At 33.3% G+C, this 18,623-nt stretch overlaps 1 protein-coding gene across 9 annotated transcripts in view; it reads left to right on the top strand.

Annotated features, from left to right (window-relative positions):
- Positions 1-18,623, top strand: part of DMXL1 (Dmx like 1) — a 114,736-nt gene that overhangs the window by 33,610 nt on the left and 62,503 nt on the right. For all 9 annotated transcript variants that reach the window (XM_032476559.1, XM_032476560.1, XM_032476561.1 and 6 more), the window contains exons 8-18: positions 994-1,183; positions 2,389-2,557; positions 5,972-6,184; positions 8,101-8,330; positions 8,433-9,117; positions 9,240-9,361; positions 11,796-11,885; positions 11,966-12,068; positions 14,316-14,435; positions 14,697-14,912; positions 16,145-17,830. In XM_032476559.1, the coding sequence (XP_032332450.1) occupies positions 994-1,183; positions 2,389-2,557; positions 5,972-6,184; positions 8,101-8,330; positions 8,433-9,117; positions 9,240-9,361; positions 11,796-11,885; positions 11,966-12,068; positions 14,316-14,435; positions 14,697-14,912; positions 16,145-17,830 (3,824 nt within the window). The remainder of the gene's footprint in view (positions 1-993; positions 1,184-2,388; positions 2,558-5,971; positions 6,185-8,100; positions 8,331-8,432; positions 9,118-9,239; positions 9,362-11,795; positions 11,886-11,965; positions 12,069-14,315; positions 14,436-14,696; positions 14,913-16,144; positions 17,831-18,623) is intronic.

The following is an 18,623-nucleotide window of genomic DNA, read 5'->3' on the forward strand; positions in this document are numbered from 1 at the left end:
GAGGCAGAGGGAGAGGGGAAGGAGGGAGGGAGGTGAGAAAACAGAGGGAACCTAAAGGAGAGCTACAGAGACCACGTGCTGTTCTCCCTTTTCTTCCCCTTTACTGTTGTTCTTTTAAATCAGGTAGATATGTTTGTTTTAAAAAGTGACTACTATAGAATATTTTAATTTCATTTTTTTTCTTTAACTTACTGAGTTACTTGATGGAAACCTTCTACTGATTGTTCTTTTTTAAATCAGTTAGGTACTTTTGAATAAGTGTCTGTTTTAGGATATTGCAACCTTTTTTTTTTTTCTAAATTTGCTGAGTTATCCAGTAGAAAGGTAGCCTTTGTTGATAGGATTTCAGCTTTTGAGCTTTTGATTCTTTATGCTTACGAGGTTTATTAACATATTTGTAATTGTTTTGCTTTTATTTTGTGGGGTGACAAGACAGTAAATTCACTGAAAGTCAAGAAGGAAGGAGGTGGTGAATACTTACTTTATCATGAATATTCTCTTCTTGCACTTGACTACTTTTGGTATATGTTAGTCATATGTTAGAGAATAAAGGTACTAAATAATTACTGCAGCTTATTAGTGATAATTATGCTTGTATCTTTATAGAAAGTGAAAATGAAGCATTATAAAATAATTCAAATATCTACTGAATAAATTAGAAAATTTTAATAGAAGATATAGGGTTTTTTTTTGGTAACTGAGGGATTATATCATGATCTCAGTTTTTGTTCTTTAGATGTGAGAAGAATTTTAGATTATTGGAACAGGAACTACTGAGTTCTAGGCAGGAAAGAAATAGGTTGGCAAGTATTTGCTGTGATTAAATATCTACTCAATTGTAATGGTTTTGATTTAATACATTGCATAAGTGTATATTGACATTTTCCTCATTGATTCCTTAGTTGTATACATTTAAATTACTATAGAAACATTGTAGAATGTGATACTCTAGGAAATTTATATTTTTGCCTCTAACATGTTTTTATTCCTTAGGGCTTCTGTATGTAATGTACTGTTGACTTGCTGCAAAGATAATGTATGTCGTCTCTGGGTAGAGACATTTTTACCAAATGATTGTTTGCTCTATGGAGGTGACTGCAACTATTGGACTGAAACAATTAATTTAACAAATAACTTCAAGAGAAATACTTCCAGTAAGGAACGAGTTCAAAATGCTTTAGATGTGAGTGTTTTTGTTAGATGTTATTTCCTACAAGTTTTAAAAGTGTACTTGGCCTTTTTTGAAATATTCATGTTAATTAATATTCAAAGTCATGGATAGTTATGAAAAAATAATATATGTCTTAGGAAAACAATTATTAGAAAATTTTCAATTTTATTGGGTTCAAAAAGGCTTCTTAAGGATTTTGTCTAGCATAAAACTGCCTATAATTATGAAGTTAATCTTAGATTAGCTGATGATAGCAAATGGATGATTATACTTAGCTAAAATAACAAAGTAAATTAAAATCTTAGAATGCAAAGATGTGACTGTAAAATTAATTTATTATTTCTCTTTCTTTAAAGCTTGGTGTGTTTTGTCCTGTCATAATTACAGGAATGATTAGAATAGTTTATCCGATTCTGTTCTACATTTGTTATTTTTCAAGAGTTTTCCAAAGAACTTGATACACTTATTTTACTAATTACTATAATGTGGAAAGTAGGCATAGACTAGTAACACAGATTCTTATTATTTTCTTAATATTGAAGGTAAGGGGTCTAAAATGATTTATCTTAGAATGTGTTATGTGATTATGAAACAACTATTTCTCAAATTTATATAGTATTCTTATGGCACAGAATATAATTAGGTATACAGACTCAACAACTGATAGAATGGTTGACTAGTAATCTGAAGACTCTTGTTACACTCTTGGGTGACCTTGTGGTTTTGTATAAACTGTTTTATCATATGAAAGATGAGAATAACAATACTTGCATTGTTGGCCTTATGGGTCAAATGAGATGATCTCTGTGGAAGTGCTTCATAAACTATGAAACATCATCCTAATGTATGCTTTGTGGTCATAGGGAGTAAAATGTAGCTATACAGAGAACAGTATACATTGAGACATCATTTTCCACAGACACATTGTAAACTGTTTTTAAGTTCAGAAAGTTAATTATTAGAAAATACCAAATAAAAATTTAAAGGATTATGTGGTGGTTAAAAGAAGAGTAAGGCAGCTTAAGTTCCAAACTTATTTCAGGTTTCAAACTTGCTGTACAGAAATACTGCAAGATATTTGTACATTTAAGCTCATATGAAATAGGATCTATGTAATGTCTAACAGTCATTATGTAACCTGTACATACGCTTATGACAATATAGGCATTAGTTTTACTTTGTTTTGCATTGTTTGACTTTGGTTTTTTTTCACACAGGTTAATCTCAAACATTTTCGTAAAGGTCATAGGAGATCACTTGCAGTTGTGGCACATACTGGATACCTGCCACATCAGCAAGATCCTCATCGCGTTCACAGGAACACTCCACTGCATGCCAATGCACTTTGCCACTTTCACATTGCAGCCAGCATCAACCCAGCCACGGGTAATAAAGCACTGTTCAGAAAATTGTTTTCAAATTGAGTAGACTGATCTTACGACAAATAAGTTATACTTTTACTTTTTCAATAAGTAAAAAATTGGAAGTAACTTTTTTAAGCTAATTTTTCATTATAGCTAGCTCAATGACTACACAAAAAGAAGTTTTTGTTTGTTTACTTTTTAAGACTATAATCTTGTCTGAGATTTTAGATCTTGATAAGTCATTGAAATTCTGAATTTGTTTATTCAAAAGTTGAGATTTGAGCTAATATTTAACATAAAGGCTAACAAGTCAGAGTAGTATTTTGTTTATTGAACTATTGTTAAAATAAAACCAGAGTGTTTCACATTTGATCTTTGGAGCCATTTCAGAAATAGGGCTGAAATAGTAGTAGTTCTAACTGGAAGAATTAAGAAACTTAACTCTGTAGTCAAATATGTACTCTGAGACAGATTGAAAATTTTAGAACATCTGGATTTATTTATGAATTTGAAGATTTAAGTACTTAACCATTTTAGTAAATATTTTCTGTGAGTTTAAAAACCAAGTGATCATAGTTGGTGCATTTGAAGTAGAACCTTAGAGTATTAGTAGGAAAAAATTTAAAAACAATAATTCGCATATGATAAATGCCATCTGTACAGAAAGTGTTAAGTAGAATTTCACCTCTGTTTCACCCTAGTCCTAACCTAGAATATAACCACTATTGATGAGCTTTTGTATATTTTGAGATATTCTTAAACATAAATTAAGCATAACCTTTTTCCATATATCATACTGAATTTACAGTACTCCATTCTTCAAGGAAACATAGCAATACATAGGATCCATTAGTTAGTTGATTCAAAGTGAGAAATGCTTTGATAAGTGAAAGTGCAGAGATACTTGTGATAGGAATGAAGAATATTTGCTGGTATTTTTATTTGGTAACAACAGTCCTCCCAAAAAATCAAACACTGACAGTGTTTGTATTATCCAGAGGCAACTCTAAGGTTAATGGAATAATTTCTAAAGTCTCTGCTAAGTAAAGGGCAATATTTTGAGGAAAAAATAAAGCTTGAATTCTCACTTTAATGTGTCATCTTGACTACCTTCCAGTAAGGAAAATTCTAAAACCTCTCCTAGATTGATAGGTTTCTAAGAACAATTAATACATGTAGAGCAAATCAAAGCAAAATAATAATATTAGGAGCTATATTAGACCCTGTGGAGAATTCCTTTCCCTAAATTAGATCTGTTAGAACCACCTTTCTGATGTTCTGTTTCTTACTTAAGGCCCAAGCCAGATTTGGCTTCACTTATTCACATCAGTAGAAATAGATACAGGAGAGGATTTCATAATATTATGTCCTCTTAATTCTAGTGCTTAAATCCTTTCCACTGAAATTTCTCATAAAAAAATGACTTTATCGAATGATTTGAGTAAGGTCAGGAGACAGAAGAAATGTGAGTTTCTTTTTAGCCAGAATGTGGCTGCTGAAAGTCAGCATAAGTCTTCCTTCTTGTGTGTTTAACAGCTAGGCCTGTGATCTGCTGGAGGCATTGCTTACCTTTTTTGGGTTGATTGTAAGCTGAAAATCAAAAAATCCTATCTATTAGTTTCCTTGTAGGCACTCTCTCAATCCCTGGCACTGTTGTGTATCCGCCTAGGAACAGTGGAATCGGCAGTTCAGCCCCTCGAGGCTTTTATTGAGTATTTATAGTCTGTGCCAGTATAGGAACTGGAGATAGTGGTAGTAACTGGAGATACAGTGGTGATCAAAACAGTGTGATCATTGCTCTCGTGAAGCATATAACCAGGCAGGGGATAGATAACTAATAATCAAGTAATTATTACTAGTGAGTATATAGTTCTAAAGAGAGCTCTTGGATTCGATAGTATCCATCAGCTCTTAGAACCTACCTCCAATAGAAGGGACAGGAAAAAAGTTTCTTTTATCCTTTATTTTTGCCATTCATCCCCTATAATAATATTTCTATTGGTGTTCGACAATAGAAAAGTGTTTGAACAAATAATTAATTCAAATTATTTATATTTCCTTTTAAAAAATCAGTAGATTTGTTCTGGAGAGAATTGTTTACATTCCCTGAATTCATTCTAGCCTTTACTGTTCAGCAGACAGCAGCATGATCTAGATCTGGATTTAATATGATAGGTAAATTTTTCTTTGCCTCTTTTAATTAAGGATTATCATTTTCCACAGTTTACTCTGAATTTGTACTTCAATATACTTAATTTTGCAGTGATACAAGAGTAATACCAAGGAACAGTTTTTTATTTGAGTTGGTTTATCTTGACTGCCATTCTTGAATATTAGAAGGGAGCCTCAATTTCATACTTTTTGTTGGGTGTCACAGGCGGGCCAGTGCACTGGTGGTAAAAGAATTTACCAAGGACCAAAGACCACAAGGATTTAAGAACAAAGGGGAGGTGTAATAGATATGCTGCTACAGGCAACAGCAGGCCACACAGATGAGAGGTGTCTGTGTGAGCACCCAGGGTGAGCAGTGCAGGGTCTTTTACTGGGGTGGGGGCGGGAGGAAGGGACTGTGAACATAAGGAGTAGGGGGCTCCATGACCAATTCCTGCACAGGTACCTGGATGGTTGTCAGGGACTACTCTGAATACTAGAATTTATGACTTTGATAAGGGAAGGATGTGAGGCCTGTCTACCTAGGGTATTATGAGATGGGCTATTTCTTGGGGTGGCTTAGCTTTGTTAGGGTAAACACACATCAAAAGAAGTGCAAGTATGCTAAGGGTCCTACAGTGGGAAGTGGAGGTTAAGGTGTCAATAGAATCCAGGCACTTGGAGAGCCCAGGAGTAGGAGTTTTTCTGAAAGCAGCTTCAGAGTGTGTCAGCTGGCTCTACACTTTCCAATTTCAATCTTGATGCTAATGAATAAGCAGTATCTTTTTTAGATAAGTATGTCTTTAAAAAAGTTAATATGTCAGTTCATTAAGTAGGAGAAGGTTGTTGCTATTGAGATAAACATGTCAGTAGTTCTTTGACAACATGATAATAGCATTTTTAATGTTAGATCAGGTTAAAATATGTTTCTAACCAGAGTTTGTATGTAAATTAAGAAGACTATCCTATTAACATGTCTACAAATTATAAACATGTTTTTAATGAGAATTTTTTTTAGAATTAAAGAAAATATGTGTGTATGTATAGATAAGTTATCTATCTATATTATCTTTATAATAAATACGTTAAATTTACCATTTAAGTCTGTTTTCATTAATAGTAATTATGGGAACCATTATGTTGGGAGTATTATTTGTAAGTTAAATAAAATGTATGGAATAGGTTTGAAAATAAATTTAGCACCCAGTAATAAAAGTAAGATACCTGGATGTTTTGTTGCTAGAATGATAGAAATTTTAATTGTGTTATTTGTTGTTCTTTACAGACATTCCACTTCTTCCTTCTATTACATCTCTGAGTCTAAGTGAAAGTGAAGAGAAGAGTGGACCTTTTGTGGTACACTGGCTAAATAATAAAGAGTTGCATTTTACTTTGTCCATGGAAGTCTTTTTACAGCAACTTAAAAAAAGTTTTGAACAGCCGTGTTCTGAGGCCAGCGTAGAAGACTCTAATCAGACAGATGTAAAATCTGATGAAGGTAAAACTTTAAGGTTAAAAAATAGAAAATTTTGTTAAAAATAGCAAAGATTTTTATATTAGGGTAATACCAGCTCCTGTTAGAAATAACCTTCAAAACTGCAGTGGCATAATACAGATTTGGACTAGCTCATTTCATATTCCAGTGTAGATAGATGTTCCTGTTCCAGGTGGCATTCTTCCAGTTGTTATAGGGACTTAGAATTCTCCATACTTAAGCTTCTGTCGGCCACTAGGACTCTCTGTGGACAAGCAGCATTGGCATTGTTAGAATGCACAGTCTTAGGCTCCATCTAGAGCTACTAAACAAACAAGAATCTACAATTTAATGAAGTTCCCAGATGATTTGTATATATATTAACGTTTGAGAAGAATTACAGTAGGGCCTTCAGCCTCTATGCATTTAGCCTCAGTAAGGTAGAGAGAGAGATCAAAAATGGTTTTGTTTTTTAAAAGTTTTGTATTAGTTACAAGATTGTATATGCTTATTAGAAAAAAAGAATTCAAACAGTAGACAGATATTAAGTTTCCATATTGTTAAGTTTGATGAGTGTCCTTCCAGATTTATTCTTTTCTATACTCATACAAATATATGTATAAAGAGTTTTTTTTTATAAAGTTGTACTATAGGAGTTCATTTTTAAACAAAAATGGTGTTCTGCAGTTTGCTTTTTAAATTCAGTATTGGGCACTTTTCTGTCTCATTATTTTAAACAGCTCTTGAGTCAAGAGACTCAAGAGAAAACTTGAGCATTGTTGATAGACATTTAAATTGATTTGAATTGTTTTTCACAACATAGTGATAACGATACCATGACACATGCCTTCATCTTTGTGTGACAGTTTCTGTAAGGTAGATTCCTAGATGGGGAATTAGCAGAGAGTGTAAATATTTTTAAATTTCAATAACTTCTGCCAAATTGCCCTCCAGAAACATTTTACCAGGTTATGCTCCAATTATATTCAAATGTCCTTTTTTCATATCCTTGCTGACACTGAATTTTTTTTACTATATTACTTTTTGGCTAGTTGATATGGACAAGATGGCATCTTGTTTTACTTTGCATTTTCTTGAGTTAAATTGAACAGAAATATCTTAGCCCTTCCATGGTTTGCCTCTTCATGCTTTTTGCCTAATCTTCTGTTGAGTTATTTTTCTTCTTCTGAATTATTTGTATGTTTTGGCTAATTTTTAAAATCTGGTAAACAGCCTAACATTTTTTGAGAATCTGTTTTAAGAAAGACTCTATATTCCTAACCACGAATAGGGGCTGGGATTTTTGACACAGAGTTAAGACTATATAGATACATATATTTAACTGTATTAATAAGTTAGCTTACTAGATTATTTTTAATTACATATGTGTTGAAGGAGATCTGGAAATCGGGCACTATAAATGTATTTCTTCAAAATGGTTTCCTTAAAATGTCTTAACAATTATAAGTGCCTATACCTAGAGGATAGCTAGTGTAGTACACTCAGGTTTTATGAATTTCATTTTTGAAGAAAATACAAATTACATTCCAATAATATATTTAAAAAATTCAGCCCATTTCCAACTCCTTAATTTTAACATGAGCAAAACCAAGGTCCAGAAAACTACTTTGTCTTTCTTCTGAGTTGTTAATTGTCATACATCTGGGTCATTTGGGTTTAGAAACCAGTTTACCTATTTTCCAGTCCAATATTAGTCCTTCTGCTAATAATCCACTGACTCAGCCCTATAGACCTTCTGATACTGAGTTAGCTCCAGTGGCATTATATTCCTGGAGCAAAGTTCTTTTTAGAGGGAATCCCATTCTTGTTTATATGAAAACTTGATGTTTTTTATTTTGAATGCAGTTATAAAGATATTTCTTAATTTATAGTAGTAGCTTGATTATATATACTTGGTTTGTGGACCATTTTGCTTATAGAAATGGATGATGGTGTTGATGATCTGAAAATAAGTCATGAAAAGAAGGAATTGGGTGGTGATAAATTGATACCATCAGCTGCCGTTGATCATCAGATTGAACTGCTTCTGTCTGAATGGAGTAAAAATGCAGACATGCTATTCAGTATTCATCCAATGGATGGTTCTTTGCTGGTTTGGCATGTGGATTGGCTGGATGAATACCAGCCTGGTATGTTTCGTCAAGTACAGGTACTGTTTTTATGATCTCTGGAGAGCTACTTCTTGGAACTTGTTTTGTAAAACCTCTTCATATAATTTCATCGATTCTAACGCTCGCTTTCTTAATTTTAGGTGTCCTTTGTTTCCAGAATTCCGGTAGCTTTCCCCACAGGTGATGCAAATTCTCTCTGTAAAAGCATAGTGATGTATGCCTGTACCAAGAATGTTGACTTGGCTATTCAGCAAGGGAAACAAAAACCTTCCAGCCTGACACGTTCCACGTCAATGCTTATCTCTTCTGGTCACAGTAAATCAACTAATAGTTTAAAATTAAGTATTTTTACCCCTAATGTTATGATGATTTCAAAGCATGCTGATGGCTCCCTAAATCAATGGCTGGTCAGTTTTGCTGAAGAATCTGCTTTTTCTACAGTTCTCAGTATTTCCCACAAATCCAGATATTGTGGTCATCGCTTTCATCTTAATGATTTAGCTTGTCACTCAGTATTACCATTATTGCTAACAACGTCACACCATAATGCATTAAGGACACCAGATGTTGATAACCAGAAGGAACCTTATGATGCTGTGAATACTGAAGGATGTTCTTTGGCACAACAGAATAAAAGCACTACTGACATGGCCTTTCAGGATCCCAATGCAGTTTATAGTGAGCTTATTCTTTGGAGAGTTGATCCAGTCGGGCCGTTGTCTTTTTCTGGAGGCGTTTCTGAGCTTGCCCGGATTAATTCTCTTCATGTTTCTGCATTTTCCAATGTGGCATGGCTGCCTACTCTTATACCCAGTTACTGTCTAGGTAAGTATTCTGATTTTTATTTAGGAAGTGTAGATTTTCTTAAAAAAGAAAAAGGAATTTATATTTTCTAACATTATTAACCCCTTAAGGGTTAAATTTCAAAAAATTTTTAATACTTCTAGGTGCATACTGCAACTCTCCTAGTGCATGCTTTGTAGCAAGTGATGGACAATATCTTAGATTATATGAAGCGGTTATTGATGCCAAGAAACTTCTATATGAGCTTTCCAGTCCTGAAATTTCTGTAAGTAAATGGCTTTTAAAACTAGTAATATTATAACATGATGTTTTTACATACTTGATTTATACTTATTGGGCATGTTCTAAAATTGTGACATATAATTTGTAATAAAATGTGAATTTTTTTAGTTATTTTTTTTCACATTTGCATTGTACCCATACAGTGATTCTAAGCTCCTTTAAAAAGAAACCGTATCTTTCTTTCATTCCAAAAGTAGAGTTTAGTGTCCTACCATATGTGTTTCTGTAATACTTCTTTGCTCAAAGATAAATGGAGACTACTGGCAATATAATGTGGAAGTTATGTTGATTTTTCTAGGTATGGGAAGCTGCAATATCAGGAGTTGAATTTTAATCTTAACCAGGAAAGAAAAAAGCTTTCACCTTGGTTGCAGTATAGGCAAGAGTCCTTTCAACACCATTGCAAAGCTTTTGTCTTATGACAGAGGGCACTTTTTCCTGTGACCCACTAATAGCAACCCATCATCTGCATTGTGTCAGCACCACCAGCAAGCCAGTATTTCCATTCTTTGGGTTTTGGTGTTTAAAATATGCTCTGAGGCAATCTTTAGCCAGACTGAGCTTCCTATTTAGGAGAGTCAAGCTATCTCCTTAACTACCATTTAAGGTCTTTGGTAATGCTCTGATTAGAATTGCATAGGTGTCATTGGTCTACTCCAATCCTGTTTTTTCCTTAAGTTATTTTTATTTCAAAACATATATGAAGTGTTTCAGTAGAAATGTGTATTTCTTGAGGGCCTTCTATTTTTCAGGAATTGGTTTAAGTGCTGGGGATTTAGATGTGAGCAAAACAGACAAAAATCTAAGCTTATATTCTAGTGAAGGAATATAGAAAAAAGGTAAAAATGTATTAGTAAATACTTTGGAGAGAAACAGTGTTGCAGAAGTAGAAGGGAGTGCCAAGTAAAGTGCTCGTCAGGGTAAGCCTCACAGAAGTGGTACCCTTTGAGTAAAGACCTGAAGGAGATGAAGGATGTGAATGTTTAGAGAGAAGAGCATTCCAGGAGGACGAACAGCCAGTGCAAAGATCCTGAGGCCAGATCATGTTTAGTATGTAAGGAACTGCACAGAGTCCATTGTGGATTCATGCAGAGTAAGTGAGATGGAGAATAATCAGAGATGAAGTCAGAAAGTTAGCCTGGCCAGATCATTAATGGCCTCATAGGTCACTGTAGTAACTTCGGCTTTTACTTTTAATAACACATAAACTAATAAAGAGAATGACAGTAATATGATCTGACAGGTTTTGAAAGGATTGCTCTGGGTGTTACATAGATTAGATATGGGAAGCAGAAGTGGAATCAGAGAGACCAATTCGGAAAGCTGTTACAGTAGTCTAGGAAAGAGTCAAAGGGACTGAGAATGGTAGCAAGTGGTAGCTACCAGATGACAAGATGATAAGAATTGGTCAAATCTTGTTGTGTTTTTAACAGAATAGTCAGGATTGGGTGGATATGAGATTTGTGTGAGGAAAAGATGATGACTCCTTGGGTTTGTGTCTGAGACTAGGAAGAATAGAATTGCCTTGAGTTGAGATGGGAAGAGTGTATAAACAGCATATTTTCAGGAGCTGGAGGATTCAAGAAGAGCCTGGCTTTGAATATGTTAATTTTAAAATTCCTGTTTGATAACCAAGAGTTCTAGTAGGCTGGTTTCTTGCGTTTAGACGAAGGCCTGGTCTGAAGATATAAGATAAGTAGTTCTCAGAATATAAAGTTATAGAGCTGAATGAAATCACTGAGGGAAAGGATATGATTGGATAGTAGAAAAGATGTAAGGATAGAACTCTGGGGCATTTCATTGTTAAAAGTGAGGTAAAACATAACATTTTAAATCAAGCTACTTCAATTTAAAAAAAAAAAGAAGTAGGGTGAGCTTGGTGTATAATGGAAGCCAAAGTGAAGAAAACTAATTCAAAGAGGAGGGAGTAATCAACAGAATCAAATGCTATTGATAGATAAGTATGATGAAGATTGAATTTAACAGTGTGACCCTGACTAGAGGAATCAGAAGATAAATGGCTCAAGAAATCAATATATGTAGATAGCATGTCAACTTTAGCTTCGTTTGTCTTAGTCAAAATTAATGCTTAAAAAGCATTGAATCTTAGAACATTTCCATGAGATTGAAGTCTGTCTTTCACACTTATGAATATACAATACTTTTTTCCCCTTAACAATTACCAAGCACTGCTTCTGTTTTTCTCTGCACCAGTTGAGCTGTAACTCTATTCATTCCTATGTAATTTCCTAGTGATTTCCTAGTAAATTCCTAGAATGTTTATAATGAAAGGGACGTGGGAACTTATTTAGGCTCACTTGAACTCATTTATCTATTATGCTTGAAATTTTACATCATTTGTTATTGTTTTTTAATTTATTGTTTAATAAAGGACTTATCTATTTTCCCCAAAACAGAAATATGTTGGTGAAGTGTTTAACATCGTAAGTCAACAGTCAACAGCCCAGCCAGGATGCATCATCGCATTAGATCCCATTACCAAACTTGTAAGTATTATTTTTCTGGCTGCTTAGCATTAGGTAAATAATATGTATGTCAACTTATGTTGGTATTTATTTATATTCAGCAAGGCAGAAAAACACAGCTGCTTCATGTTTTTCAAGAAGACTTCATTTTGAATAACCTTGAGAAGAAAAGTCTGGGAAAAGGCAGACTATTATCTGATGAAGGTAAGGAAGAATTTTATATGTAATGTGAAATGAAATGTAGAATATGTTAAGCAGTTAATAAAGATAAGTTGATATAATGTTTCTTATTTATTTGAGGTTAAATTTTTCCTATATACATATGTGATCTCATTTATCATAAATATCATTATCTTTTTATTCTTAACAAGGAAATAACAGAAAATTAAAGGGGTTTGTCAGTTACGTTTTTTTAAAAAGCTTAATAGACATATTCTTTATCATTAATGTGTGAGTACTCTTTGCATGGGAGGGGTCCTGCCCTGACAATTTAGGTAGTATGGACACCTAACCTTTTAAAAATCTATAATTTAAAGCATTAGCTTCAAACTTAAAGTTATAAAGGCCAAGTGTCTTAATTAATACTTTTATAATTAAACAATTTTTAAAATTATATTAAACTCCTTCACCTGGTATTAATTGATACTTTGCATATAGGAAAACAGAGCAAAATAAAGAAAAATATGTTGGTTATCAGTTTCAGTTACAGAGCCAAACTGAACTCAAAATGACTTTACTTACCAAAGAACTGTGCAGTATGTGCCTTTTGCTTTAAAAGTCAGTTATCAAACCTCAAGTTACATTAATAACTGCATTCTGTTTTCTAGATTATTTTTCTTTTCTTGCACATCATTTCTTTATTCTGCCTTTTTTCTGTTTTTCTTCTCCTTTGAGAAGTACGTTTTTGAGTTCTGCATTTTTATGTTAAATGTCTAATTTCTTACCACTGCTTTCTTAGTTTTCTGTCATTTTTCCTGAGAATTCATGAACTGTGCCAAAATACTTGCAGTTCTTTTGTAACTTCTAAATATAATGATGGGAAGATGATAAAAAAGAGAAATAAAGGTGTCAGGTACAGGATAGAGTTGTTTATATTAACAAAATGTTGTTTATTTTTCCTTTTTATATTAAAATATTAATAAGAATTTCATATTGTTAATGATTCAAATCTCTTTAAGACTTTTTAAAGAAATTACTTTACTGTGCTTAAGGTTGAGTTTTGCTACGCTCTTCATCTATTCCAGTATTTCCTTTTCTATGATTCTTCAATTTTTAATTTTTTCTCTTTAAGAGTATTTTTTCTAGTTTTTCTTCAAATACTCAGGGAATTCTTATCAACTTATTCTTCAGAACTATTATTTTCATTATCAGAGTTTCCCAGAAAATACCCAGGGAGTTATGTTTTCGTCTTTTGTTCTATGTCAAGAAGAAAAGAAATGTTTTACAGATATTTTCATTATTGGAGCATTCTTTCTTGTTAGTAAAATTATCAGAAGTAGATTGATTTCTGTTCTTTTTTCTTTTGTTACAATCCCTTATCCTGTCCTTCCTCTTAATTCTTGCAATTTAAATGCCTAACTCAGCCAGAACACATTACCAAAGTTACCTTTTCATTTAGTCTCTTAACATAATATATTTTAAAATATTTGTGGTTATCTTTCTTTCCTAATGTTCCTTTGAAAACTGTTTTTGCTTTGTAAATTTTCAAAGTACAAAATCATTGCACATTAGTAATAGTTGCTCTCTGATTTTTTATATGTTCTATGATTTATGTAATTTCTATGTGATTTTTCTTTACATAATTTTGTACATAATGAAGACCAGCTTATAATTAAGAAAACTTGGATTAAAGTTTATCATTTTAAAAGTTCTTTTTTTTCAAGTCAAAATAAGCCACTGATTTTATGACATATTTTAGCTAGATTCATTTTTTTAGTCTACTTTGACCAACCTGTGTGCTGCTTAAATTATGTGACTAAGAAAATAATTTTTGAATAATGCATTGTATATTAAAAACTTAAATTTTGATGTTAGATAAACATCATTAATAGGTCATTTCATTAAGGGACTGACTGACTTCAGAATGTTTGGCAACACAATTTTCATCATGATATGTTGAGTTAAAGTGTCTATCACATAGTTCATATCTGTTCAGAAATTTCCTACTTCATATGGTATGATCTAATCTGTGTGAACAATGTGATAGCGATGACTAGTTAATTTTTTTAAGCTTGTCAATTCAAACATGAAATTTAAGCGTAGCATGAATATAATTGTTAAAATTTCAAGTAATTCATGTGGTAAAGAATTTGATTACATTCTGTAATGCCACTTTTTATTTGGAACTTTAGGTAAGAATTTTGAATTTTTAAAAATTTTGGTTAACTAGGGATATTTAATGTTATCACATTTATTCACGTTAATAGTGAAATATATCATTTATACCAACAGGCAACTCATCTAATGGATTTTCTGAAAAATTCTACCTAATTGTGATAGAGAGTGCCCAAGACAATCGTTCACTGTTACACATGTGGAATTTACATCTAAAGTCCATTCCTGTCTCACTGGGTGAGTTTTTGTTTTTTTTTTTAACTTAAATTATGTATGGTTAGATTGTTCAGTAGGTATTTTTAAAAGCTGTTCTTTTTGAGAGAGAATAATTGTGGTTTATTCTGTTAATTAAAAAAACACTTCTCTGATTTTCTTGCTGAAAAAATCATTAATATGTTCACTTATTTATCTTTTGTAAGACAGTGTTGAGTTATAAAATGTAGCAATTGTAATGTTTATGGGATTTCCCTCTCAGTTTTTGGTTCTTATGTTTTATAGATGAAAAGGCAGATACAAAAATATCTGAAGCAGTTTGGCAGCCAGGAGAACACTATTCTCCAGAGAAGATCCTGTCCCCTTTTTCACAAAAGTATCAGGCTTGCAGAGCAAATCTCCAGAGTACCAGCAAGCTGACTCTGTCTTCAGAAATGGTTTATAGCCAAGAGTTGGATTTGCCAGAAGGAGTTGAGATAATAAGTGTTAAGCCATCAGCAGGTATGTAAATTTTGTGAAAAGAGGCTAATCAAACTTTGTAATACATGAGTGTTTACTGTGTATTTAAAAATAGGTGCAACTCCCTCTTTTTAAATCCACGCAGAAGCAGAAATGGAAAGAATATCTTTTAAGTACTCTAAATTGAAATTTTAAATTTCTCATTATGTTTTCAGATTACTCTGACTTTTGTTAACCAGTTGTAGTCTTAAATATTGATTTCTAAAACAAATTTATATTATCCTTTTGTGGAGACAGAGTAAAAGTTTCCATGGCAGAGGTAATAATAGGGTTGCACCTTATTTGCCAGTTTTGATAATACTGGTAGTGGCTGCCTGGAGCTGTGTGCTGTGAAGGATTCTGAGTGTGTGGCTCCCGATACATATTTATTATCCTTATCTTACGGCAGTGGTTCTCAAAATGTGGTCCCCAGACCAGCAGCATCAGCACTGTTTGGGAACTTGTTAGAAATAAAAATCTTAGGCCATACCCTAGGCTTACTGAATCACAGACTCTAGGACGGGACCCAGCAGTCTTCTTTTAACAAGCCTTCCAGGTGATTCCAATGTACACAAAAGATCCAAGAACCCCTGTTCTAGGGTATTAAGAACACCAAGGCAAAATCCATCTTTTTGTCACTCAAGTTCTTTCATTTTCATAGTCAAAGTGTGGGGTTTTGATCTTTTCTACTTCTTTATCATTTTTTTGACTAATTACTTTTGAATGCTTTTCAGTTTGCCATGCTGTCAGGTACTTAATCTTTTCTCTTTGGTGAAGTTAGCAGGAGTTGGGGTAGTAACAGTGTTCTGGTAACTTTTACATTCTGGGGTTTTTTTTAATATTTCAATAAAAGAGGCATCAATGCAAGGAAAGGTAAAGTTTGAAAAAGAGTGACGTTTATATTGACACAGTTTTAAGAACTATCCTTAGCTAGTGCTGTATAATCTTCACTACTGAATTCTAATTTTAAAAAGAGGCTGTTCCTGTAAAGTACAGGAATTGAAGTAAATTATCTCAGAGTTCTCTTTCAGCTCTAGGTTTTTGTAATAATGTCCTTTTTATATACCTTTTTGATGTCATTAAAATCTTCTTACTGATCTCACTGATCCTTAAACTAAATACTGACTGTCATGTTGTTAACACTAGTCCATACAAAAGACTGAAACCTTTAGTACATGAAAACAGATATATTTAACCAAATTTGACATTTTATTAATGGATTATTCTTATTTTAGGACATCTGAGTTCTTCTTCCATATATCCCATGTGCAGTGCTCCTTATTTATTGGCAACTTCATGCTCAGATGAGAAAGTAAGATTCTGGAGATGCAGAGTAACAGATGGAGAATCTGCCACATCAAAGAATAGAGAAATGAATCTTACGTACATTTGGGAAGAATGGCCATTACTTATTGAAGATGGACTGCAGAGCAATAGTAGTATAACTGTACCTGGTAGGCCTATAGAAGTCAGCTGTGCACACACAAATCGTTTAGCAGTAGCGTATAAGCAGCCTGCATCTAGTAGTAGATCTTCTCAGGACTTTGTGATGCATGTGAGTATTTTCGAATGTGAGTCTACAGGAGGTTCATGTTGGGTCCTTGAACAGACAATTCATTTAGATGAGTTAAATACAGTGTTGGATTCTGGCATTAGTATTGATAGCAATTTAGTGGCTTATAATAAACAAGAGGTATATTTATCCAGTAAAGAGAGTATCACATCAAACACAAAGCATTTAGTTCACTTAGACTGGATGTCTAGAGAAGATGGTTCTCATATTCTGACTGTAGGAATTGGATCAAAACTTTTTATGTATGGACCCCTGTCTGGCAAGGTACAAGAACATACTGGTAAGGAAAGCCTGGCATTCCCTCTCTGGGAGAGTACTAAAGTTGTGCCTCTTTCTAAATTTGTACTGTTACGAAGTGTGGACTTGGTTTCTTCTGTAGAAGGCTCTCCACCTTTTCCTGTTTCTTTATCATGGGTCCGGGATGGCATCTTGGTGGTAGGAATGGACTGTGAAATGCATGTGTATTCCCAGTGGCAGCCATCTTCTAAACAAGAACCTGTTACAACAGATTCATACAATGGGAGCACTCCATCTATAATAAGTTTAATAAAACAGAGTAACTCATCAAGTTCTGGATTACATCCTCCGAAGAAAACTCTGACTCGGTCCATGACTAGTCTTGCACAGAAAATCTGTGGAAAGAAAACTGCACTAGATCCCTCTATGGATATGGAAGATTCAGGACTTTTTGAAGCAGCTCATGTTCTTTCCCCAACTTTACCTCAGTACCATCCTTTGCAGCTTTTAGAACTCATGGATCTTGGAAAAGTTCGGAGAGCAAAGGCCATCTTATCGCATCTTGTCAAGTGCATTGCTGGGGAAGTTGTGGCTCTGAATGAAGTTGAATCTAATCATGAGCGCCGACTCAGGTCTCTCACCATCAGTGCTAGTGGAAGCACTACCAGAGACCCTCAGGCATTCAACAAGAGTGAAAATACAGATTACACAGAAATTGATTCTGTCCCTCCACTTCCCTTATATGCCTTACTTGCTGCAGATGATGATAGCTGTTACTCATCGTTGGAGAAATCTAGTAATCAGGGTACCTTAAATAACTCAAACAAGTTGTCAAAAGAAAATTATGATGAGCTTTTTCAGATCTCAGCTTTAACGACTGATAGTCATGTATTAGAGACAGATGAAGAAAATACAAAGCCCAGAGTTATTGACCTTTCACAGTACAGTCCAACTTACTTTGGTCCTGAGCATGCTCAGGTTCTTTCTGGCCACTTACTTCATTCTAGTTTACCGGGACTCAGCCGGATGGAGCAGATGTCTTTGATGGCTTTAGCGGATACAGTTGCAACTACCAGCACTGATATTGGAGAAAGCAGAGACAGAAGCCAAGGTAATACTAAATTTGGTATAAGATTAGAGGAAAAACTAATGGTAATATTTTTACTTTTTTTTTCATAGGAAATAATCTTAATTTTTATAAAAATGATAGCCATGAATGTTTTTGTAAACCATTATGGCCTTCATAATAGTTTTAACTTGAATATATACTGTTTATCCCATAAATCATAGTAACCTAAGAAAATGCACAAAGATTCAATATCCCAAGTCATTTTTACTTGTCTTCTTAATATTACGTTAAAAATTCAACTACTCGGTTTTAAGTTTAGCAAAATTTAACATTCTTAATAAGTAATTACTTTAGATACTTGAAAATAAAATATGCTTTCTCCTTTATTATTTTTCTCACATTGTAACAACTCACTATTAATTTGTTTTTTTTAATATTGAGGATTTTTTTAAAGTTAGCATTAATGTATACTCCTTCCTACAATAACAGAAACAAGCATAAAAAAATTAGGTCTCTTTGTCACTCAAAGAGCATTTTTTTCTTTTTAATCTCCTAAGTTATGAACAGATTTGTAGAATTCTCATCAAATTTCGAATAAGATCTGAAATTAACAGCCCAACCTTGTGCACCAGATGTAGGTCAGTAGGATGCACTCTTTGAACTATGCTTGCAAGGAAAATATGGGGTAAATTTAAGAAAAAATAACAATAATAAAAATCAGAAATTTAAGAAAAAATAAGTTGGTCATGAATTGTGAAATGAAATATTACTAGTAGACATTATTTTTGATGTCACTGTCTTACAGGTGCTTTATGTTTTTAATTACCTTAAGTAA

This window comes from Camelus ferus, chromosome 3, assembly GCF_009834535.1.
Source record: "Camelus ferus isolate YT-003-E chromosome 3, BCGSAC_Cfer_1.0, whole genome shotgun sequence".
NCBI classification, from domain to species: Eukaryota; Metazoa; Chordata; class Mammalia; order Artiodactyla; family Camelidae; genus Camelus; species Camelus ferus.